This window comes from Equus przewalskii, chromosome 21, assembly GCF_037783145.1.
Source record: "Equus przewalskii isolate Varuska chromosome 21, EquPr2, whole genome shotgun sequence".
Lineage (NCBI taxonomy): Eukaryota > Metazoa > Chordata > Mammalia > Perissodactyla > Equidae > Equus > Equus przewalskii.
The window spans coordinates 35,016,103-35,042,051 of NC_091851.1; the positions used below are offsets into that span (position 1 = coordinate 35,016,103).

The following is a 25,949-nucleotide window of genomic DNA, read 5'->3' on the forward strand; positions in this document are numbered from 1 at the left end:
AGGTGTGGCTGCAGCCTCTGTCATCCCACCCCTTCCCTTTGCAAGCCTGGGTCAGTGGCAGATCACGGGGAATAAGTGGCATAGGGGTGTGTGCAAGGGCCAGTGAGGGGGTGGGGGGTGGGCAAGTGGGGGCTCACCCCTGGCTGGAAGCAAGGTGATGGGTGGGAAGGTAGCCACGTTACTGGGATATACCCCAAATCAGACGCCTTTGAGGCCTCCTCCGTAAGAAGCATGACTGGAGGGGCCTGGGGGTAAGTGGGTGACTTGGGTGGATAGATAGACAGACAGATGAGAGTCTCTGTTTTGGTGGAAAGCCTAAAGGGAAGCTTGGGGTAAGCGTGTGGTTGGAAGGATGAACAGACACCCATACTGGTCCCCCCACATGGGAGCCCAGTGGAAGGGGTGCTGGGGCAGTGGGTGGCTTGGATGGGCGAACAGACAGACGCACAGATGCGACCAGCTCCCTCTGGGAAGGTCTCACTCACTCTGTGGGAAACGGGGCGGGTTGTCGTTGACGTCGGTGACCACGATGGTGACGGTGGTGGAGCCAGAGAGGCCGCCCAGCTGGCCCGCCATGTCTGTGGCCTGGATCACCACCTCATAGCGCTCCTGGCTCTCGCGGTCAAGGTCAGGCACAGCCGTCCGGATCACACCTGCGGGTGAGGGAGGGTGAGGCCGGGGACGCCCCCGACCAGCTGCCGGCTGGTACGGAGGCCCCGCCACAGGCAGAGGCCAGGCTCATGCACGTTCAGGAGGCCGCCCAGGAGACATGGATGTGGCCACAGTGCGGGTGTGGGCTCAGCAAACAGTGCACACACACACACACTCACACGTGCTCATGCCGATGTGCTCGCACAGATAACTCACAGTTACACACGCAATACTCCATACACTCACTCAATTATACACTCACACACTCTCACATGCAATACTCTCTTACACAGACACAACTATTAGCTTTATACACACATATGCTTTTGAATACACACTTGTATACATATAACTCACACACATTATACACAGACATACTAACACACACCTACTTTCAAACACATATACTCGTACACACTTGCACACATACACTTGCAGGTATACACTCTCACAATACACACATACACACTCACACACACGCAACATGAAAGCAACAGAACAAACTCTGGTTTACTAAAAAGAGGCCTAGGGACTAGAACCTTCCACTATGTGACCCCCTGCCCTGGGCAACCAGTTCCACTTTTGCCACCCTCCCGTGTGAGGGTGAACCCCGATGTTCTAGGCCTGAGCCTGGCCTGTGCCCCGCTTGTCTCTGTTGGTGGCACTCAGCCTGGAGCCAGGCACGGAGCAGCAGCGTGGTGAGTGCTCAACAACGTGAACCGGACGCACATCCACACTCACATGCACTCACTCTGGAGTCACACTCACCTGTCCACACACACCAGATAAGTCTCACACACTCGTGTACTACATATGCAAGAACACATACGGGGTCACGGACACACACGTACACTCACAGCTACTCACACACACTCTTATCCTCACACACCACCCTCCCCGATTAGCCAACCCCAGCCCCCAGGGGCCCGGCTGCCCCGGCTGGTCTGGCCCTAGGTTCTCCGTCTGGGCACCAGCTAATTGCTGATCAGAGAATCCTTCAAGCTGCTAATGGAAGAGGGGGAGGGGCGGCGGGAATGGGGGTGACTGCAAGATTAAGTCTGCAGGGGGAGGGCTGGGCTTCTTGCCTCCCTGCCAGTGGGGGGCTAGTGGGGAGGGGAGTCGCTGAGGCATTCAGAGCCGCCCCCCACCCCCAGTCTGCCGAGCACAGGTGGTGACAGGTGGTGCCTGGGGCCCGAGCACCAGGTGGAGTCATGCGCCAGCAGCCCCGTGATGCGCCCCATAAAACACAATCTCCGACTCCTGATGTCCCCAAACAGCCCCCAGACTCCAGTAAATGCAATGGAACAGGAGGAGAGGCTGGAGCATGTGTGAGTATGTGTGTGTGTATTTGTATGTGAAGCTGGGGCAGCCAGGCGTGGGGCGCCTAGGGGGTGGCCCTGCTTTTGTGGGATCACGTGGATACGGCATGTGCGGTCTGTCTAATCAAGGGTCATACAGCGCCTCTATCAGCGGCCTTCGAGACTCTTCACTGGGCCCCCTCCTGACCCCGCCTCTGCCGGGCTGGCCTTCCCAAGGACAGGGGAGTTTTGGAAGCAGATGAACTTGGGATAACTCCCAGATCCACCATTTTTCGGCCATGTGATCTTGAGCAAATCCCTTCTTCTCTGAGCCTCAGTTTCCTTATCTGTAAAATGGGACAACCACGTTACCCACCTAAAGAACAGGATTTCTCAACATTGTCACTACTGACATTTCGGGCAGAATAATTCTACCCCGTAGATGCCAGTGGCAGCACCCTCCCCACCCAAACCCCAGTTCCAAAAAACGTCTCCAGACATTATCGAGTGACCCCTGAGGGCAAACTCGGTTGAGAACCACTGCTGTGGTTTCATCTCATGAGATTCGCACGTGACAATAACAATAACTTACACTGACGTGCACTTACTCTTGGCCTGGCACTGCTCTAAGCACCCACAGGGAATTGCCTCATTTAATCCTCTCCACATCCCTATGAGGAAGGTGCTGTGATTAGGCCCATTTTGCAGATGAGGAGATGGAGGCACAGAGAGGCTAAGCACTTGCCCAAGGTTGCACATGTAGAAAGGGCACGGCCAGGATTCAAGCAGGCACTCTGGGGCCGGAGTCCGTGCTCTGAACTGCTCTTCTGGACCACCCTAAGGATGGAGGGTCCCTCCTCGAATGCCCTGCTCCACCCACCACCAAATACAGGGCGAGGGTTCAGGCCTCTGACAGACGGACACCACTTATGTGGTCCTGGGTCAGCTCCCAGAATATCTTCCTTGTTCTTTTCAGTCCTGATCAGGCAGGCCATCGTTCCCATCATGCAGCAGGCCCTCCTTGACCTCCTCCCCAGGTGCTGCACCTCCACACTGGGGTTGCGAGAGGGCCCCTTCTGGGGGTGAGGCAGGGCCCAAGGCCTCAGCTGGTCTCTTAGTTAAGTCTCTGCAGCCCTGGATAGCAGGTGGGCCCATCGTCTCCTCTACTCCAGGGGGCTTCAAGGAGGGAAAGAGAAGAAAGGGAAGAGAGAGGAGAGGAGGAAGGGTGAAGGTGGCAGAGAAGGAAGCAGAGAGAGAAGAAAAGGGGGTCTGGGGAAAGAGGCAGACAGAGAGAAGCCCAGTGAGAGTCAGGAGGGAGAGACGTGGGCATGGAGGTAGAGAGGAAGGGGAGGAGGGCAGGTGAGGGAAACAGAGAGGGAGGGAGGCCTAAAGAGACAGAAAGAGGAGAGAGGGGAGTGGCAAGCCAGAGAGAAACACACACCCAGGAGGAGGCAGTAAGACAGAGATTGACAGACAGAGATTGAAGGGCCTCCCCCAGTGAACCAGGCGGAAAGGCGGGGAGGGAGCTGACGGGCTGAGCCTTCACTGTGGGCGGAGCTTTGTGCCCGACACTCTACATCAAGGATCTCACTGAGTGCAGAGGGTGGTGACAGGATTTGGGGCCACCGTGCCTCGAAAGCTCAGTGATGCCAGCTCTGAGTGGAGCTTGGAGCAGGGGCCTGACTGAGGACCACCTCTGTGGATGGGGAGCCATGCTTACGTGGCTGGCCTCCTGCTGTCCCTGCCACCTCCAGCTCCAGAGGAACTGGGGACACTAAACTCTTCTCACTTGGAAACTGGTCACGAAGGCTTGTTGAGTGTGGGGTCAGGTGCCATGTTGCCTCTGGACCCCGCCCCTGGGCTCACACCCATGATAGGGTGCTGTGGTGACAGCTCCAAGGAACCACACCTGCTGGTACCCACTCTCTGGCATCATCCCCTCCCACACCGACTCTGGCCTTGGCCACGCAACTTGCTTTGGCCAACAGGACCTCAGCAAGTGTGACAAAAGCAGGGGCTTGAGAAGCCCTGTTATGCTGGGGCCTGTCTTCTTGGAACCCCAAGACCACCATGCTGTGAAGAAGCCCAGGATGAAAGGCCACTTGGAGGGAGAGGCCCAGCCATGCCAGCTGTCCTGGCTGACCTGCCAGCTGACTGGCACCATGTGAGTGACCCCAGCAAAAGAACTGCCCAGCCCACCCACAGAATTGTACAAATAATCAATCGTTGTTTTAAGGCACCATGTGTCGGGCAGTTTGTTACACAGCAGTAGATGGCTGATAGAGAAGTGAGTTTCCTGGCTCATTCCTCTGCTGGGTGCACTCTTGCAGCTGCGTTTAAGCAGAGGGTCAGCTGGCTGGAAGGCCCACCAGGCCTCATGCACGTGCCTGGGGATTGATTCTGGCTGTGGGCCGGACCTTCTCTCAACCTCCTACAGGCCTGGCTGGCTGCCTTACACGGCCGTCTCAGGACCGTGTTCTAGGAGGAAGAGTGGAATCTGCAAGGTCTTTTAAGACCTGGTCTTGGCATTTGCAGAACATCACTTCTGCTGCATTCTATAGGCCAATGCAAGTCTTGAAAGGGCCCAGACTCAAGGGGTGGGGACACAGACTCTGCGTCTTGGTGGGAGGAGCAGCAATGTCCCTTTATGAAGAGGCCGGTTGAGGGGTGGGAGGAAGTGATGGCATATTTTGCTATTTACTGTGTTCCACTCTCCACTCTACCTCCTGAGGCAGGAGAAGAATCCTGGAGCCTGGTGCCCTCCTGGGGGGGGGTCGGGGTAAGATTCCCCAATCAGCCCATGAAGTTGCCCTTGAAACCTTCTGGCTTTGCAAATTCATTCATCTGCTCATTTATTAAACGCTCTCTGAGGGCCAACAGTCAGATTTGAGGCCGTGAAAAAAAGAGGGACTTTGGAGTCAGACAGAGATGCATTCAAGTCTTCGTTCCTCCATTTACATGCTGTCTGACCTTGAGAAAGTTCTTGAGTCTCTCTGAGCCTCAGTTCCCTATTCTAGAGACTGGGGATATCCCGTTGGTAGGACTATTCAGAGGATTCAATGAGAAAGAGTTTCCAGCAGCAGCTCTCACATTTTGCAGATGCGTCGCTGAGGCCCCGTCAAGTCCTGGCTTGGGCACCCCGTAAATAAGTTCCTGGGGGGCAGAGATCCATGCTGGCCTTGCCCATCATCTTATCTCTAGGGTCTGGCACATAGCAGGTGTTCAATAAACATTTGACTGCCTGACCTGCTCCCACAGGCCCTCTGTCTCCCCTCTCAACCTGGGTGGTGTTGTCTATTTGTCTCTGGCTGTTCTGTTGGAACAAAAGCCCCAAGAGGGCAGACACCAGATCTAGTTCATCGTTCTGACCCCAGGATCTGGTACTTAGAAGGTGCTCAACAAAGGTTAGTTTCATCCCTTCCCGGGAAAACAGACGTCGCTGGCCCAGTTGAGAATTTTTAGTGGATATCTTGAAATCTCTAAGAAAGTCTTTCTATTCTTGCTGGGTGGTGGTGGGCGGAGGCTGGTAATTAGAACCTGGCCGCAGCTCCCTGCAGCTTTGTCTTCACCCATCGCCCCCAGCTCCAGCTGTTGTCCTTGCCACCCCCACTGTCCCCTCCAAATGCTGCAGAAGGGGCCCTGGAGCCCGAGTGATGCCTCATTAGCCCCAAAATGCCATCTCTGTCGCCCCTGTCGGGGGCTTGCTGGTGTACCTGGCCTTTAAAACACACAAGTTAATTTCTCCTCTGGCACTGGGACTCCGGCGCCCTGCCTCCTCCCTTCCCTCACACTTTCCTCTCAGGCCCCGTTCCGGCTCTGCTCCCTGCTATCTGCACAGCGAGAACAGACTGTACCTCGCAGCAGCTGCTAAATATAGACCCGCATCGGCGGAATATTCCTGGCTGGGGAAAGGGAGCTGGGGCTGGGAATGGCACCAGGGTGGCTCCCGCAGTGGGGCTGAAGGCCGGGAAGAAAAAATCTGGTCCTTCCCAGGAAACGCCAGCAAAGACCCTTTCAGACAGAGAAAAGTGAGGGACCCTAGAACAAGGACCACATTGGCACTTCTTCAGCTGCCTTGCCTGGTGCCCACTTTCTGGCTTCTTGGGAACTGTTCCTGCTCTCCCAGGCTCCCACTTGCCACCCTCCTCCGGACCCTCTGCAGGGGCAGATGCTCTTTCTTAGAAGCTGGCTGTCCTCCTCACTGTCTTGGAGTCTGATCCTTCATCTGCCCACCCGGCTACCTCCCAGACTCGGTCCCGGCCCTTCCCTTATTTCTAATTCTGTCTCTTCTTCCCTCCCTGAAAGCCGATAAGCTCTAAGGGCCCCACCCCCTCAGGCTGAATGGAGGAAGGCTTCATCAGCCTCATCGTCCCCTTGGTTTATGTTTACATAGCGAGTTTCGTCCTGAGCACTTCACACACTCAGTCTTCACTCTGCCTGCATACTCTCTCCTAGATACTGAGTGGCTCACGCCCTCCCTTCGCTCAGGTCTCTGCCCCAAGGTCACCTCCCCAGAAAGGCCTGTGCCGATTTCTTCATCTAAGTCTATCCTCTTACCCTACTTTATGCGTCTTCCCAGCACTCATTGCTACTTGACATTACGTTGTATGTTTATGTCCTTGGTTTCTGTATTTCCTACTTGAATAAGATCTCCATGAGACTAAGGTCTTGGAGTTGCCTCCTTGAGCCTAGAGCAGAGCTGGGCACATAGTAGGGCACAGTGAAGAGTTGTTGAATGAATGAATGAACAGTCCCATTGAATCCTCATAAGAATCATTTGAGATGGGTATTATTGGCCCTCTTCTGCACATGGGGAAACCAAAGCTTAAAGAGCCCCAACCATTTTCAGAGCTCCAGGCCCATGTTTCAGATGGCCTGCTAGATGTTCTCGATGTTTCCTTCCCATTCTCTCATCTTAAAGCCAGTATGGTTAAAACTAAATTATTTAGCTCTGCCTCAGATCCTGGGGGCACATTCGCTAACTCTTCTGCTCCTAGAGAGTTTCTGAGTCCACATTTCTCCTTCTGTTTCTGCAGATGGTACCCCTTCCTATCCTAGGCCCCAAAGTTTGGAAGCCCCAGATTCTTCCCTCAATCTAGTCCCATATATTCACCCAGGCCCCCAAGTTTGCCCTTTGCAGGATCTCACTGCCATCCCCCATTCTCCCTCCTCAGCATCTCAGCGAACCCTCATATCAATCCTATATTACCTGGCCCCCTAACCAGATGAAGAGGTTAAGGAGACTGGGTGGGTGCTGAGAAATGGTACAGGCTTTGGATTTTGTCCTTCGGGGCGCTCTCCTGGGCACCCCAGGCTCCTAGGTCTCCTCGAATTCAATTCGTGTCTCTGAGCCATGCTATACAGCAGCAGCCCGAGGGATCTTGTTAAAATGAAAACCTGAGCATGTCACTTCCCTGCTTAAAAGTCATCAATGAACCCACGGCGTTGGGGAGGAGGAGGGGAAACAGGCTCTCTCGTACGTGGCTCTCGGGAGTGCAATCTGGTACATTTCAGCATTATCTATCCAGATTCCAAATGCACATGCTCTTTGACCCAGCTTTTCACTTCCCGAAAATTATCCTGCAGATATACTCACACCGCACAAAATGATATATGTATGAGGTTATTCACTGTAGCATTGTTCGTTGCAGCAAAAGATTGGAAACAGCGTAAGTGTCCATCAATAGGGGACTGGTGAAATAAATTCTAGTGTATCCACAACAGCTGTTAAATGAAAGAATGAGGAAGCTCTTTATGTACTGATATGGGATAATCTTCAAGACGGATTGTTAAGAGAATAAGGCAAGCAGTGTATACTGTGTGTTTATAGCTACCATTTGTGTAAAAAAAAATGCATGTACCTATTTTCTTGTACATGCATAGAAGAGCTCTGGAAAGATACAAAAGAAAATTACATTGGTTGCCTTGGGGACATGGACTGGGTGGACTGGATAGGGTGAAGAATTTCCACTAAATACCTGTTTGGACTTTTTGAATTTTGAACCTTACAATGTATATATTTTTCAAGTGAATGAGTCCAAGATCTCATAGGATATATACACTAAGCGGTTACCTTTGGGGCCGCAATTACTGTGGATGGGGGTGAGAAGCACTTTCTTTTCTTTTCTTTTCTTTTCTAACATTTCTTTATGTTTGAATGTTTTCTAAAATGTATCCTTTTGCAAGGAGAAAACATCACGAAGATATTATGTGTAAGAGAATACAATCGTAACTGTGTTCATAGACTGGAATCTTCAACCTCTCCCTCCAAACAAGACAAACAAACACACGAAGAAAACCCCAAACCCAAATCCATCCAACGACCCCCAAACGCGCCCCCCCCCCCCCCCCCCCAGCACACACACCCATTGCCCTTAGAATAAAATCCAAGCTCTTCAGCCTGGCTTTCACTCTGCACAGTCAGGCCCCGCCAGCCTCTCCACATCACCTCTCAACACGCCTGCTTCCTCAGTCCGGAGTTGCTTACAATTCCCCTCATGCCTCAGGCTGTTCTCTTCCTCCCAGTTCTGCCTGCATCACGCCCTCTGCCTGGGATGCCCTTCTCTGATTCTTGGTCTGGCCAACACCTTCTTATCCTTTGGCGATCCCCTGCTACTGCCTCCAAGAACCTTGCATCCTAATTGCTCATGCATATGCCTGTCTCCCTGCCCCCTCCAGACTGTGAGCCCCATGATGGCAATTGACGAACGTTCTATGGTGTCTGATGTCTCATTTCTTGCCTTCACTCCTGCTCTGCGCCTCCTAACCCAGGGACAGTGAGAGCACCGCCCCTGGAACTGGCAGCCGCTCCCAGCTGTGCAACCTCAGGGAGCCACTTCACTTCTCTGAGCCTCAGTCTCTTTCTTCTGTCCTCCCTGCCACTCTTGAAAGGCCCCTCAGAGACGGAATCAGGTTCCAACCTGAGTAAGTGAATGGGGGTGCTGCACCATTGTTTGGTGGTGTTGGGGGAGGGCAAATAAACAAAGAAGCCATCCTTCCCTAACGGCCTCCGTCTTTCCATCGGATCTTTAACAACTGCCGCTTGAACAGAGCTTTCGCAACTGCTGAAAAGGTGCCCTTCACCAGCTGACCCCCAAGACTCCACTTATGACCCACCCCGTAACAGCTGCGGACACACCTGCCTCAGTTTAGCTCCAAGGACAAGGGGGCTGCTTGGTTCAGACCTCCGAAGTCCTTTCAGGGCGCCCATAGTGGCTGTCTCCTGCCTTTTTGTTTTTCTGCCAGTATTGCAGGCAGCCTCCACCTCATTCTTTTTCTGTCTTCAATCCTTCCCTCTTCCTGCCCGGCTGCCCCTTCCTCTCCGCGACCCTGGGGTGCCCTGAAGCAGGCAAGACGCCTCCGCGTCTTCTGTTGTACCCTCGGCGCACTTTGGTTAGAAGGGTGAGAGCACACATCTGGCTGTGGTCCTCGGCCCTCCGGCCCCGCCTCCGCGTCACTCATCCGGCCCCGCCCCTTGTGACCCCACCCCCAGACCCGGCTCCTGGCTCCGCCCCTCTGCCCTTTGGCCGGATCCCGCCCCTACCGGTCTTGGGGTCCACGGTGAAGTGGTGCTCTCCATCCAGCACGCTGTACACCAGCCGAGCGCTACTGCCGTACGTGGGGTCATCTGCATCCGAGGCCATCACCTGCATCACCGACGTGCCTGGGCCCGGGGGACCAAGCGAGACAGGGGTCACCTGGGGTCTCTGCGCTCGTCCTCCCCACTTCTCCCCACCGCCAGAGAGCCGGGAGAGGAGACCCAGGCTGGAGGTCATTGAAGCCAGCCCGTCACAGTCCTCCTCCCCACACGGAGTCCCAACCCGCTTCCTGATCTGGGGCCTTCCTATTGGCGCAAGCATGATCATGGAGTCAGATGTGGATTCAAATCTCCCTTCAGTGGTTCCCAGCTGCAGGACTCTGGCAAGGGAAGGTAGCCTCTCTGAATCTGTTTCCTTGTCAGCAAAACGGGGATAATCCTAGTCCTCGACTTATGAAGTTGAAGGAATGCATTTTAAACTCAGTGCAGAACGGGCTCAGAGCAGCCTCTCAATGCGTGGTGGCAATTGTCATTTTCACTACTTAAGGTCATCACAGTTGGAGTTAGAGCCAGGACTGGAAACCTGGCGCCTGACTCCCAAAGCAGGGGTCTTTCTACCCACTCCAGCCCCTCCTGATTTCTCCAGGGAGTTCTGCCTCCTTCCTCCCCGTCCTCCTCACCACCCTACCCCAGCCACGGGGGCAGGCAGCCCAGAAGGATAACTAAGTTCAATGGGGCTCAGAGGCCAGTGTCTCTTGGTCCCCAGGCAGGAGAACAGCAGCACCCAGCTTTCCCTATGGGAAGTAGTTGGCTGTGGGCCCTAGTACCCTCCATGCCCCTTCCCCCAGGTACTCAGACAGTCCCCGCCCTGAGACACATGCACACTTATCCTCATGCTCCGCACGTAGGCTGCTAGGGAGAGTATAAATTGGATAAAAGTCCATCAAACAGCGGCAATTAAGTTATTGATTTTCGACGCTGCCTCATTAAACTGGGAGCGTCTCTCAGCCTGTCCCAGAGATGGCTCTAATTTGACATCATGTTCAATTTGACGAAAGCAGGGCTTGGGACAAGAGGCTGGACAGGGTGAGGGGGAGGGTGCAGTGGGGGAGGGATTGGATGGAGGGGCTGGTCCACCCGAACCTTTCCAGAAAGGAGAGGGAGTCTTGGGGGCTGAGGGTATGACCCAAAGGGAATGAGACACAGCCCTCAGTTCAGGGAGACGCCCTCTTCTGGGTGCCCTGCTGGTGTGGGGATGGGGCTCAGGCCTCTTGAGGTTCTTGGAGGGGGGTCCTCCTGGGGCTGGGTTGGGCTCTCTGGGCCGTCAGGGCGGCATGTTGGGAGGTGAGGCCAGTTGACTGCCTGGCTAACGAGCGAGGCTCTGCAAGTGCTACTGCAGCAATTCTGCTAAGCCCAGCCCGCCGCCCGCCTCTCCCGCCTCCAGCCTTGGGCCCTCGATCATTCCAGACAGACACATGTATTTATTTTTCACTCTTTTGCATTTCTCATTTCCCTCTCCATGTCCCCCCTCCTAGCCCGAGCCTCCTAAACCGGCCCTGCAATGCGCCTCTCTCTTTGGCGGCTCCAGCTCCATGTCAACCACGTCAGAGTTGCCTGGAGAAGCTAGGAAAGAGGTCTGGGCAAGCCCCCTCCCTCTTGGTGCTTGGTGCCCAGGGATCTCCTATTCAGGGCCAAGGGCATGATCCCAGGTGCCTCCCATTATACAGAGAGAGGAGAAAGGAATAATCTCCTATTGAGCATCTGCTAAAAGACTGGCTTCACCAGCTACTTAAATCCGTCATCTCTAATCTTCATTGCGTCTCTGAGAGACAGAGTGGGCCCCCCAAATTACAAACAGGGGAAAAGACTTGACTGGGAGCAGAGAGTGAGTAAGTGGTAGGATTTGAACCCAGGGCTCTCTGATGACAAAACCCTTCTGGGTGCCAGAGGCAGCATAGGCACAATGACTGGAGAGGATGGCCCAGCGTATTGAGGCACAATCAGTGACAGCCCTGTCACTTATTATCAGTTTGACCTTGGGCATGTCACGAATTCCTTTGTCCCTCAATTTTCTCGTTTGTGAAACGAAGGTGACAGTACTATCAAACTCCTGGGATCGTTTTGAGAATTCAAATAGATTTCCATGTTCAGCACTGAGGACAGTGTCTGACCCATGCTAAGAACTCGATAAAGGCAGGTTGTTGTTGTCTCAGGAGGCAATGCATACCGGTATACAATGGCACAATCACGCCTCCCTCACAGACACACTGAAATGGGAGAAGATACATAAAGCATCAGGCTCATGGTGGGTGCTCAATAAACAGTGACTGTCATAACTGTTATGAGAGAGGGTCTCCCCGTCACTCCCCCTGCATGTTCCCTCCACCCTCTGGGCAAGGCACAATGCTGGGCTGAGTGACTCCCCAGGGACATGGCTGAGCTCTCTCTCTCTCTTTCTCTCCTTGGCTGCATCCCAGGGACTCCCGCGGGGATGATGGAATCATTTCCCCAATCCGGGATTCTTTATTGCAGCCATTACAGTTAATGCCGACACGTGGGGATAGTGAAGGGTCAGTGATTCACCACTGGTTCACTAGACCCTACACTCCTTCCTGTCTTCTTCACAAGTCAGCAGCTCCCCAGAATTGTAAGAAATAAGGGTTCCAGGCTTGTGGCTGCTGTGGGACCACCTCAGGTCACCGCCCACCCCCCCAGGTTCAGCAGTTTGTATTTTACAATGCACTGTCATGTCCACTCTCTTTCTTTCAGTCCTCATGCCAACTCCATGATGTAGATGCAGTGGGGGGCTGGTAAATGTGTAACCATCAGCTCCAGGGAGTGGAGGAGCAGAGAGCAACGTCCTGCTTTTTAGTGTTTGCTGATTTCCACGGTGTAAATACTCCCACCATGGCCAATTTCAAGCTACCAATGTATATCAAGTGGCTCAAGAAACTCCTGAAAATTAATATTTGGCTCTCATGAGCTGACAGGAGCTGACTCCAGTACAATCCTGTATCATTCCCATCTTACAGACGAGGAAACTGCTATGCACAGTGAAGGATGAAAATGCGAAACACTAATGAATAATAATGAAACCTATTGTCATATGTCATTATGCAATGATAATGATAGATGACATTTATTGAATAACTACTTTGTGATAGGTATATGATAAGCCCTTTATGTATGTTACCTCACGGAATTTATACAATAAAGCCTTGAAGCAGGCTCTCTTAAGATTCCCACCTTATGGATGACGAAATGGAGGCTGAATGAAGTTAAGTAATGAATCCCTTTGTACCTCAATGTCCTCGTTTGTGAAATGAGGGTAACAGTACTACCAAATTCTCAGGATCGTTGTGAGAACACAGATTTCCATGTTCAGCACCGAGGACAGTTCCCATTCAAGTTCACCTCTCAAGGAAGTAGGAGGGGTAGAATTCAAACCCAGGCCTATCTGATGTCAAAACTCACACTATCCTGCCTTACAAGCGAGGAGTAGGAGGGTCCATAGGAGTAGAAGTAGACAGGCAAGTAAGAGAGGGAAGAGTCAGAGAAAGGAGAGGGAAGGAAGAGGAGGGGCGTCGCAGGGAGTTGCGTTCAGGATTCTCCGGCCCCAACAGCTGGTTCAAGTTCAGACCTCCAGAAGCCCAGCCGGAATTGGCTGGGATGAGCTGTTCACTGTCCGTGGTGCTGCTGGCCAGCACTGCCGCTAACGTCAAGGGCCTCAATCCAGGCTGGCGTGGGAACTGATCCTTGGGTAAACAGGATCTCAGAGCCCAGGGCTCCATGTAGAATGTTAGATATGGAAGGCTGGCCCTTGGAGAGCACAGAAACCAGTGGTTCTCAACCTGGCTGCATATGAGAATCTCTTAGGAGCTTTAAAATAAAACTGACGTGGAACCACATCCCAGACCAATTCCGTAGGACTCTCTTGGGGTGCAGCGCAGGCAAGGGCATTTTTAAAAGCTCCCAGATTGATCTAAAGTGCATGCTAGGCTAAGAACTGATGCCCCAGACCCAACCCCTGATTAAACTGATCAAGAAACTGAGTCACAGAGAGACTCAATGACTTTTCCAAGGTTACATCATTAGTAAATGGTAGGGAAAGACTCAAATCCAGGTCTGTGTAGCCAGCATATCACCCTCCTGGACTCACTGTGTCTGTACTGAGACCAACACTCAGAAGAAAGCAGCAAGGATGATGCATGCCACCAAGTCAGCTGTGCTCCTCCCACACAAAATCAGCACGAGAAGTTGAACATTCCTGAGAGGGATGCCCATCTCAACTCCATGGAGACCAGTGCTGGGGTGGGGGAGGGTGGTCTTTGGCATCATAAAGTCCTGGGTTCAAATCCCACTGCTTCCTCACTCTGTGCCCTCAGTGAAGTCCTTCCCCTATTTAACTTGTTTCCTCATCTGTAATTTAGAGGGGCCCACTCTGCCTCTCAGAGATGCTATGAGGATTAGAAATGATGGATTTAAGTGGCTGGTGAAGCCAGGTAGGTAGTGGGTGCTCACTGGGAGATTATTCTTTTCTCCTCTCTCTGTGTGGTCAGAAGACCTCTGGGGCCGGGTCCTTGGCCCTGAGTAGGAGACCCCTGGGCACCAGTATCAGACAGGAGGGGGCTTGCCCACCCCTCATCTCTGGTTCACCTGAGTGGTTCTGACAAGGTTCATCATAGAGTCAGAATTGGAACTCATGTCCTGGCTCCCAGACCAGAATTATTTCCTATCTTGTTCCTTAACACTTGCTATCTGTGAGGTCCAATTGAGCTTCAAACTTGGGCTCCAGAACCTTCGGGAGGAGCCCCCACTGGCTCAGGGAGGAGGAGGTGCTGTGTGGAGTGGAGCTCCGGGGTTGAAGACATAAATTTTCATTCCAGCCCTGTTCTCAGCTGTCTGTGTAGCTGTGGGAAAACTACCTGACCTAACTCGGCCTCAGTTCCCCTTCTGTAAAATGGAGACAACACTTTATCCTTCCCACCTCACTGGGTGAGAGAGACCCCTTAATGAGATGAAAAAGATGAAGAACTTTGGAAAAGAACAGACTCCTCAACTGAGGTGACCAAGTGTCATTATTATGAAGATGTTTGTAATTATTATCATCCTGCCTCTTCCCCACTTCCTTTTGCTGCCCTGCTGGGCCTGGGGAACCCTCAGCTCACATTTAGCTTCTCAAACATTTATAAAAAATGAATCCCACCCCCTGCTGTTGCTAGAACGGCATCGAATGCCTTCTATTAAAAATTAAAAACCACTTGTCGAGTCCCTGGGAACATTCAGATTACACAGGAAACAAGCCCCTTCTCAAACTCCCCCCACACTGCCTCCTATCAACTCCCTCTTTGATCATCACTTACAATGCCGGCTTGCTAGGTTAGCCTCGACCCAGCATCAGCCGCCCAGCCAGGGCAGCCTAATGTAGATGAATGACACACAGGAGATGAAGCAAAGCGGCTTCATGGAAGGGAGGGGTCGCAGGATAGAGGGGGAGGAAGCAGGCCCAGTGACAAGTGACAGAGAAGGGGGCACAGAGAGATGGGGCAAGAAAATGGGTCAGAGACAGAGGGATAAGGGACAGAGGGACAGAGATACAGAGACACCCAGACACAGAGGGAAAAATTAAGACAGAGACAAAGAGATGAGGGTCAGAGAGTCAGAGATACCTAGAGACAGAGAAAAAGTGGGACAGAGAGACAGTGTGGCAGAAGCAGGTAGAAATACAGAGATAAAGTCAGAGAGCAGAGTTCTATAGAAACAGAGACAGACAGAGATACATATGAAGCAAGAGGAGAGCGGGAGAGGGCGGAAGAAAGACAAGGAGAAGAAAGACAATTTTGACCTGATGGGACCCGAGCCCTCCTATGTCACAGACACAGCTCTCCAGAGGCTCCAGGGAACTCTGGATCACCCTACCCTTACCCTGTTTCTCCTCATGGATCCCAGCCATGGACTCGCCCATGCAGACACTTGAGTGTGTGTGGATATCTGATCTGTCCCCCCGAGAGAGGGGACTCTCCTACCATCCCAAACTGAGACCCGTATGCTCTTCTGTTCTCTCCAAGTTTAAAAGAGACCTTCTAGGGGCCAGCCCCATGGCCAAGTGGTTAAGTTCACATGCTCTGCTTCAGTGGCCTGGGGTTCCCCAGTTTGGATCCTGAGTGTGGACCTACACACCACTCGCCAGGCCATGCTGTGGTGGCACCCCACACAGAAGAACTAGAATGACTTACAACTAGGATATACAACTATATACTGGGGCTTTGGGGAGGAAAAAAAAAAGAGGGAGGTTGGCAACAGATGTTAGCTCAGGGCCAATCTTCCTCACCAAAAAAAACAGAGAGAGAGAGAGAGACCTTCTGTTACTGGTCTAGTCTCCTTGTTTGAGACAGCAGCATTCTCTGCAATAACATCCCTCCGTCAGTTGCAGAAAACAAACGTTTTTTGCTTATAACTCAGTTTTGTTCAGTCACCCAACATCTACAGAGCACTCACTATGTGCTGGATCCTTGAGGGCAGGATGGTGGCTTTGTCACCTTGTACCCACTCTCATGCGGGCACAGGGCCTGGCATAGAGAGGGTGCTCATGTTTGTTGAATGATTTGTTCATGGAAAAGATGAAGAAAGACATGGCCATTCCTCCCCGTCCAGATTATCTGGGCCATGGGGCTGACTCCTGAGGGCCGGGGCCTCTGCTCCTCTCTGCCACCTCTCTGCACCAGAAACCTCCCGTCCCGTCCCCCCCATCCTGGGTGGTAAGAGCCAGTGCCGTTGCTAGGCAAGGAGATATTGCACATATAGATCTTCCTGGACTTTAATTAAAAACATCTTTAGAAGTTGTCTCTGCAGAGGCCAGCGATTGATTCCCGGCTCGGGCCTGAGGGCTGCTGAGCCACACTCTCTCCAGCTGCAGACGGGACAATTGGAGGCTCCCAGCCTGCTGCTGCCCTCCCCATATGAGGCCCTTGGGGAACACCCTGCTTCCCGCCTTCCTCCTTTCCTCTCCGCCACCGTCCCCCAAGCACTGGATTTAGCAGTGAGATGATGCGCTCTCCCAATTTTATATCCCTTCCCCTCTTGAGCCTCAGTTTCCTCAGCTGTAATGAGGGTGTCAACACCTAACCCAAGGGAGTTCCTGGGAGGAGGAAATGAGGTTAGGGATGTGAGAGTGCTTTGCAAGCTGTCAAGTCCTGTGCATGCTAAAGAAATGGTTGTAATGGTGTCCCATGCGTGCCGAGGCAAGCAGCTTGGGTTCGGGTTCCGGGTTCTGGGTCTGGTTCTGGCTGCAGCTCTTACTCGGCAACCTCAGGAAAGTTACTTTATCTCTCTCTGCATTTATTTCCTCATTGGTAAAATGAGGCCAGTAATACCTGCCCTGCTTATTCCCCGGGATTGTGAGAATAAAGGGAAATAGGTCTGTGAAAGCAGTGTTGGCTGACAGCCCTTATTTAGTGAATGTCCGATGAAGTGCCTACCGTACTACAAAGCAGCTTTTCCCATCTATTACAGGTGCTGCTCACAGAGGAACTGGAATACATGGGAAACCGGCTGTGGCAGGGCCCCGGTGCCCCAATCCTATGGTCCAGCAATGCCAATCCTACAGCGTATGAGCCACCACGTTCTCCTTCCTTCGCTAGCAGCAGACATCGCTAATCAATTCTGCTATTCTTTTCTGCTGAGCCTGAATGAGACCTCAGACTCTTTCTCAACACAGCCCTATTGTCACTACCAATTGATGAGAGTTGGCACCAGAGATGAAACTGATCTGCCACCACTCTGAGTTCAGGGGCAGTGTCCTGCTCATCTCTGCATCTCCACATGCCCAGCAAAGTGCCACATATATAGTAGGCACGAATATGTGTTTCTTGAATTGAAAGCAACTCCTTCTTTTTTATATTCCCTTGGGGCTATATATAAAGTAGGTGCTAATAAATGTTTGCTAAGTTGGGTGGCTCATCTTTGCAACCCCTACAGAGTCAAGTACACCGGAGGCCTTGTACATAATGGGCGCTAATAAACATTTGTGGATTTAATTCAGTTACTTATCTTTACACCCCCTGCAGTGTCCAGAATAAAGTAGTAGCTAATAGATGTGTGTGGGGTTGAACTCCTCACTTCTGTATCCTCAACAGGGCCAAGTACATTGTCTTACACATAGTTGGCATTAATAAGTAGGTGGAGCTGAACTGGGCATGGGAGTCTTGTGAAATCCTCTTCTTGCCCGCTGGTCAGCTTGTGACACCCCAGGGAAGAGGTCTGCCTCTCCCCCCCCAAATCTCAAGAAATTATCTAGTCCAATTCTTTTCTATCAAAACGTACTCCCATGTTGATTTCATCTAGCCTCAAGCTTTAAACTCCCCCTCTCTGCTGGTGACCTCCAAAGGTGTATCTCCAGTCCTGATCTTGCTCCTGACCTCCAGACTCAGAGATCCAGCTGTCCCCTTGACAGCTCCACTTCTAGGAGACATCTCAATCTTAACATGTCTGAGAGTGAGTTCTTCATTTTGGGCTGTGAACTCGCTCTTCCTGGCGTATTCCCCATCTCAGCAAGAGCAGCTCCGTCCATCCAGTTGCTCAGGCCAAACTTCAGCATCACGCTTGTCTTGTCTCTCTTACTCCCCACATCCAATCCTTCATAAACCCTGTGGGCTCGACCTTCAATGGACATCCAGAATCCCGTATCTTCCCACCGCCTACACTCATCCAAGGCCCCGTCACCTCTTGCCTGCGCAATCGCAGCTGCCTCCTCACTGATCTCCCTACTTCCATCCTTGCCTCCTACAGTCTATTTTCAACATGGCAGCCAAGAAGTCATCCTCTAAAAATGTAAGTTGGATATTGTCACTCCTCTACTCCATATCTCACTCAGAGTATAACCGAAAACCTTTCAACAGCTACAAAGTCCTATGTGATCTGGCTTCTGGTACCTCTTGTGACCTACTTGGACACTTTCCCCCTCCTTTACTCCTCTCTTCACCCACATTGACTTTCTTGCTACGGCTCAAACATGACAAGCACGCTATGCCTCAGGACCTTTGCACCTGCTGTTCCCTCTGCCTGAAACATTCTTTCTCTAGCTTAGTGGTTCTCCAAGTGTGGTCCCTGAACCAGCAGCATCAGTATCACCTTGGAATTTGTTAAAAATACAAACATTTCTGAATCAGAAACCCTGGGGGTAGGGGGTGGCAATCTGTGTGTCAACAAGCCTTCCAGGTAACGTGGATGCACAAGAAAATATGAAAACCACTGTTTCACATAGCTCCTTGGCTCCTTCAGATCTTTGTTCAAATGGCCTCCTATAAAAAGAAAGACCTTCCTTGACCCCTCTATCTAATAGCTCTCCCCCAACATAACTCCCAATTCCCTTATTCTTCACAGCACCGACAGCACAGGGCATAGAGTCTATTGGTTTGTTTATTTCTCTCCCGTCTCTCTCCCTGCTCCATACGCAGGCTTCCTATAAATCCCCAGTGCCTGGAACAGCGCCTGGCACAGAGCAGGCAACTCAAATATCTGGGGCTGAACGAACCCCTGAATGCTCAGCAGGGAACTTGAGGCTCAGAGAGGGGCAGGGAATTGCCCAAGGTCGGGGGGAGCAGGCCCTGCTTCGCTCCGTCGGGCTCAGTGTGGCTGGCACGCCCCTCCTCACAAGCGTGGCTCATCAGAGGCCCCCCGGCACACTTCTCTTCGCTTTTAAGCTGCGAGTGGTTTAATTTGTGAGCGCTGCTGCCTTTCATGTCCCAAGCTGCGTCCTCGCTCCCTCAGATCTCCGAAGCCGCCCAGACCCCAGTGCCGCGTGTCGGCCCCGCCCCCCTCAGCCCGGATCAGGAGGCTTGGTAATTGTGACTGATTTTCAAAGTGGCCTGGAGTCACCGCAAGCACCCGGTGTCGGATTTGCTTCCCCTTCAAAAAGTTGCTCAAACGAAATAAACTAATTTAATTTCTGCTTCCTCCCTCCCCCTCCTGAGTCCCCCCGCCTGCCTTTCTCCTGAGTGGAATGTCAGCGTCAGGGCTGGGAGAGGCAGCTAAGGCAGCTGAGGCTGGCCCGGGGCTCCTCAGGCCAGTGCCCGGGAAGCTGGGGGCTGGCTCTGCCTCTTACTCTCTGGGTGACCTTGAACAAGTCCTTGCCCTCCTCTTGGTCTCAGTTTCCCTACGTGTGACACCAGGACCCTTGCCCCTCCAACAGCCTGGGAGCCAAGCCCAGCGACTTGCTCGGTCACTGACTTGCTGTGACTGTGGGTACATCTCTCTCTGAGCCTCGGTGCCCCATCTGTTCAATGGCGATGCTACCAGCAGTCTTGCCACCTCTCAGGGCTACAGTGAGAGTGAAGCGGTGATGGACAAGCCACCTGGTGGATAAGGGGCCGCCCCTCCCTCTGGAGCCCCCAGCCCCAGCCCCATCCATTTTCCAGGCTACAGCAGAGGCAATGCTCTAAAATGCAAGTCTGCCCATGCCACCTCCTTGCTTAAGCCTTTCCCGGGCTACGTCCTTCAGATGTGACTCCCGTTTCCTCCTCCAGCCTCATCTCTCGCCCCCTTTCTGGTCTTTTCCATGTGGAAATGTGCAGGTCACTTTTGGGTGAAGAGACACAGGGCCATGTCTTCTTAGGCTAGAGTCTGGGTCCCAGAGTGGGGGCTGCTGGACCTGGGAAGTCAGGGCCTTGAGCCACCTCTGACTTGCTGCGTGACCTTCGACACATCACTGCTCCTCTGAGCCTCAGTTTCCCCACTTGCAAAATTGATTTCTAAGCACTTGCTGAGCCCTGAAAATCCGTGGGTCTTTGCCACTGGCAACTTCCAAATGTATCTCTCCAGCCCGGACATTTCCTTTGAGCCTGTATATTGAACTACGTTTTTCAAGATCTCCACTTGGCTTTCTAATAAGTACTTCCAGCTTAGCACGTCTGAAACCAAGCACCTGATTTCCCTCCGTCCCCCGAATCTGCTCCTCCACGGCTTCTCCCATCTCAGCCAGTGGGAATTCCGTCTATTTAATTGCCCAGGTCAAAATCTTGGTAGTCATCCTGGAATTTTCTTTCTCTCACACCCCACATCCAAACCATTAGCAAATGCTTTCAGCTCTGCTTTCAAAATATATCTAAAAGTCGACCTCTTTTCAATACCCTTGCTGGTACCGCCTTGTCCTAAGCCACCATCATTTCCTGCCTGGGTAATTGCAATATCCTCTTCAGTGGACACTCTGCTTCTGCCCTCGCCCCTCCCCCACATCTAATCTTCACGGAACAGCCACAGGACCCTGTTAAAGCCAAGTCAGATCATGTCACTCTTCTGGACAAGTCCCTCCACTGACTTCCCAGCTCGCTCAGCATAAAGGCGAAGCCCTGACTATGGGCTACATGGCTGCGTGATCTGCTCGCCTCTCCACTTCTCCTCGGGGCCTTTGCACAGACTGTTCCATCTGCCTGGAATGCTCTTCCCCCAGGGCCCATGCCCTTGGGATCTCTGCTTCAATGTCACCTCCTCAAGAAGCCTTCCCAGACCAATGATCTGTTCATTTACTTGCTTCCTGCCCGTCCTCCCCAGCCAGAACATGCCCTCCATAAGAGCAGGGAAGCTTGCCCGTCTTCATTGCTGTGTCCCCAGTGCCTAGCACATGTCCTCATACGTACTCGTTAAATGAAACACTCAGATAGACACAGAGCATGTCACGTGCACGCACAGGCCTTAAGGTGTCATCCAGCTGGCCATGAATGTGCATACCAGTATACCTGTGGACCTGTGTGTGTATGTGTATGCCAGCCTGCACTCACATTCACAACCTCACCCTTCCCGCTCCCCCGCCATCCCTTTGCGCTCACTATTTGCTCTGGTCCACTTCCTCCTCTGCCATTCCTGGCAGCCTGTTCATTACCTGCCAATCTGCCAGATTTAGCTCAATCAGAGGAAGCTGGGGCTGACTGCCCTCTGCCAAGAACCCAAATACCCCGGCTTCTGACATGCAGCCGCAGCACTGCAAGACCTACAGAGAAGCAGCGCCGAGCCCTCAGCCACAGTGTGTTAGCAACAGAATGCGGTATTTAGGACCTGGAGCCACTGCTCCCTGGCCAGGTGGCTTGCAGGTGACCTAGGTTAACGTGGTGGGGAAGGAGATGGCAGCTACAGGCTATGCCCCTCACCCCACAACTCTAGTCTCTACCAGGAGCCCCAGGCGGAGTGGGGCCCTGATGGTCAGACAATGGTCTGTGGGCCCCACAGTGGGAGAGGGAAGATCCGTCCAACCTTTAGCTTCAGGGCCCCGCTGCCGCATGAACGCGAGTTTCTGAGAATGGGAGGCCTGAGGTCTCTCTGCAGAGGTGTTTCAGTGGGTGTGCTCCTTTTTCTACGTGTACAACTGTGTATGCCCAGTGCCCCTGGATGTTTGCAGCCATGCCAGGTGTATGCAGCCGAATCTGTGTCTGGGGGCTCAGCCATCTCTGGGAACCTGTGTCCCCAGGGGGCTGGGTTCCCTGTGGGCAGGAATGATGCTGTCTGGATGCTGCCGTGACATCTGGCTGTGCCTGTGCCTGCCTGTGGCTACCCTTGTGGGGAGCCTGGTCCCCAGTGGTAACGTCTGGTTGTGGCTTTTGCCTGCGTCTCCGCAGGCGGCTGTGTCTGTGCCTGAGCTCCAGCTGTGTGAGGAGCTGTTTCCTGGGTGGGGTTTTTTGTGGCTGCGTCACAGCTGTGACGCTGTGTCCGGTTGTGCATTTGGGCTTGTTTCAGCTGCGTCCCACTCTGGTTGTTTCCGGTTGTAGGTGTACCCGTCTTCAGTTGTGCCTGAGGCTATGTAGGGCTTGTGGCCAAGGGCTGTGCTGTGTCTGTGTGTGTGACTGTCCCCATGTTGCCTTGTGTGGAGCCGGGCCTGAGTGTGGCTGTGTACAGGTGGACGCCTGAGCTTGTCCGGGGGGCTGGGCCTGTGTGTGTGACTGCATGTGGGTCCATGACCATGTCCAGGTGTGTCGCTGTGTCCACATGTAGGCCACGTCCACGTGGGGACTGTGTCCACGTGTATATCTGAGGTCACTTGTGTGCCTTTGTCCAGGTCTGTGGCTGCAACTGTGTTCAGGACTGTGCCTGAGGCAGTTTCTGTCTCTCCTGCCCTCCCCAGAGTGTCAGCCACTCCCCCCAGCAGGCTCCCACTCAGAACCTGGCAGCTCCCTTTCCCCCTCAGCCTGGCTCGCCGCCACCCCCCAGAGCCCGCAGCCCACCTGTGGGTGAGAGCTCGGCCACACTGCCAATGTAGGGGCCATGCAGGAAGCGGGGCTCGCTGTCGTTGATGTCTTGCACCTTGATGATGAACTCCGACTCGGGCTCCAGGAGACGGTTGGTGGCGCGGTCCCGAGCCTGGGCCCGCAGTGTGTAGAAGGTTTTCTGCTCCCGGTCCAGGCGCTCCATGGCGTGGATGTCACCCGTCAGCTCATCAATCAGGAAGATGGTCCCAGCCCCCTCGCCTGAGATGGTGTACTTGATGGCCCCGTCACCCTCGTCTGAGTCCGAGTGGATCTGGGGGGAAGCAGGAGGAAGGCAGGATGGAGACTGGGTGGAAGACACTCTCAGCCTCTGCCCTCAAGTCCCATGGGGGGCCTGTTCCTTAGCCCATCTCTCCTTCGACATACCCATCCTTCAGTGAAGACACTGAGGCCGGGGAAGCCATGCTGCACCCCAGTCCCAGGCCTCACCTTCCCCCCTGCAGCCAGAGCTATCAGTCTCAGAGGCAGACCTGAACACATCTCCCCTGCTTGCAACTCTTCCGTGGCTCCCCATTATCCTTACAAAGATGTCCAGAGCCACCCCCACACCTCCCTGCTCCTGCTCTCAGCACCCTCTCCTTATTTCTCTGCCTATAGAAGTCTACTCATCTGCAAGGCTCAGTTCAAATGCCACCTCTTCCCACAAGCTTTTCTGGACACCCGCCCCCATTCCCTCCGAGATCTCTGCAGTACGTCAAGCCATTATGATGTTCAGCTTGTCGGATCGCTGTAGCCAGTGCTTCTCAAACCTTAATGTGCATGCAAATCACCTGAGGATCTCATTAAAATGCAGATTCTGACTCAGTAGGTCTGGGGTGGGGCTCTCAGAGTTTCCATTTCTAACAAGCTTCCAAACGGCTGTCCATGACCTCACTCTGAGTTATAGGTCCAGTCTCCCCAGGCCCCAAGCCCCCAGAGGCGGGTATCTTACTCATCTCAGTATCTGCAGAGCCAGCCTCAGAGCCTGGCACACGGTGGGGACAGGGCGTGAAGGGAGGGAGGAGGAAGAGAATGCAAACCAAAGGAGCACCTCCTGTGTGCCTGGCCCTGCGCTAAGCAATTTACATACTGATTTAGTTCAAGGTTCTTAAAAAAAAAGCTCTTCTAGAGTAGGGTTTGCTATCCTCATTTTGCAGATTTTTTTTTTCTTCATTTTCCTACTGAGGATTAGAGAAGTGGGATGATTTGCTCAAGGTCAGATCATTAGAAGAGCTGGGCTGGTCCATAGCCGTGGCTTCCTCGCTCCATCCTCGAGCCTCCTGGAAGGAGCTCGTGGGGAGGAAGACGCTGCACAGCCCGGCTGTGGCTCCAGCATCCTCTCCCTGTGTGTCCTTACACACGTCACTGCACCTTTGGGGACCTCCGTCGCCTCCTCTGTAACATGTGGATCATAACGGTACCTACCTCCTAGAGGTGTTGGGGGACTGAGTTGAAAGGCCACATGAGGCGCTTAGAACCTGCTTGGCACCATGTGACACTTACAACATTTAGCAGCCAGCATGGCAGGGGCGCTGCCCACGGAGTGTACTGCATCGGGGCCCCTGCTGGGCCAGGCAGGAACCCTTTGGTTGCTGGATCACAGAGAGGCCTGAGGGGCCGGGGGGTTGGGGAGAAGAAGAGAGGGACTATTTCCTGCAGGTAGAGAGCTTTCCCACTATTTTAACGACGAGTACAACTCTACTGACACGTGTTACCTGAGAATCAGCCCTGCCTGAGACACGATGTGTCCGATAAATGGTCGCTATCGTTATTATTCTATTATTCCTAAATGCTGGCTATATATAACTGGGATTTAATCCAGACACCGTTAGGCTTCAGATCCATCCCAGGCTGTTTTCACTGCGCTGCGATCTCCTGGGCAAGGAACCAACAAGAAGACTGTTCTCCCAAACAGGAACACCCGAGTCCTCAGCCTCCGATGCCCAAATCTCCGAGGCAGCTCTCAGCGGAGGAAAATGCGTCTGACGAGGCGGGTGACCTTGGGCGTGTCCCTGCTCCTCTCTAAGCTTCCGCAGAGGCAGGGTGTGAATGAGAGAATCCCTAAGGCCCTTTCGGGCCAGGATGCCGTGTCCCCCAGCCCACTGGGCAGGATAACAGATACCAATGAAGTCGCCACGAAGGGGGACGAAAACCCACCCCCTGCCACGCGGGAGGAGCCCGGGTATAAATTCTGCTGGCGGAACTTTGTGTCTGAAAGGTGGATTATAGAAGTGCCATTTGGAAGATTGAATGGCCCATAAACATTTTCATATTTCATTAGCCGATTAATGGGCATCTCTCTCTTTTTGGCGAGTCTGCTGATTCTCAGCAGAAATTGCGGGGAGTAAATGGAAGCGGCTGGTGGAACCTTTCTGGGTCCCCGTCCTGTTATAGATTGCCCCAATTAATGCCCGTCCTGGGCTCCACCGAGAAGCCTTCTTCCTGTCCAGTTACTGTTAATAGATTTCTCATAAGTGGCTGGATTGTAAAAACCTCATAACTCAGTTTAATGCCCCCAATAAAATTATCTCAGGATGTCGGCCCTGAATCATTGGCAGTGCTGGGCATGAGGAGTCCTGTCTCTCCTCTTGCTCTTTATGCTTTTCTCCACCTTGGCCCAGGGGAGATGGGGACAGGAGAGGGTGGCTATGTTCCCTGTTAGGGAGCCTCCAGCCGCTTCCCAATCAGACCCGTTGTCTGCTTGTTTAATCGGCAAACATTTCTGAGCAATGTGGCAGAACAGATACCATTTGGGAGGATGTTTAACAGCTATAATCTTATTAGTTTTATCACTGGCATATGAAAGATTATCATGCTTTCTATTTCTCAGATGAGACAACTGAGGCACAGAGAGGGCAAGTCATTTGCTTTGTCACACAGCGAAGCGTGGGAAGCCAAGTTCCTGATCCCATCACTCATTAATGTTGTGACCACAGGCTTGTTAATTTTACCTCTTGGAGTCCGTTTCCCACCTGTGAAGTCAGTTTAAGCCCTACCTGGCGCAGGCGTGGTGAGGACGAAATGAGAGCACGTTTGTAATGACCCAACACTCTGTAAATGGCTGTTTCCTTCCCTTTCTGTCTCCTGGGTCTCCATCATGCCCCTGTAGCCCTCGTATTTTAACTCAGACCCTGGACAGGAGTCACTTACCAGTGAAGAGTGGGGAGGAGGGAGTGGAACCCAGCGCTGAGGTCATCGATGTTCTTCCGTGAAGAATGACACACAGCTCACGCG

The 25,949-nt window shown here is 53.0% G+C and overlaps 1 protein-coding gene across 4 annotated transcripts in view; it reads right to left on the reverse strand.

The window, feature by feature from the left end:
* Window positions 1-25,949, reverse strand: part of CDH22 (cadherin 22) — a 124,092-nt gene that overhangs the window by 39,605 nt on the left and 58,538 nt on the right. For all 4 annotated transcript variants that reach the window (XM_070589334.1, XM_070589331.1, XM_070589332.1 and 1 more), the window contains 3 exons: window positions 22,695-22,989; window positions 9,493-9,612; window positions 486-653 (listed from right to left, as the gene is read on the reverse strand). In XM_070589334.1, the coding sequence (XP_070445435.1) occupies window positions 486-653; window positions 9,493-9,612; window positions 22,695-22,989 (583 nt within the window). The remainder of the gene's footprint in view (window positions 1-485; window positions 654-9,492; window positions 9,613-22,694; window positions 22,990-25,949) is intronic.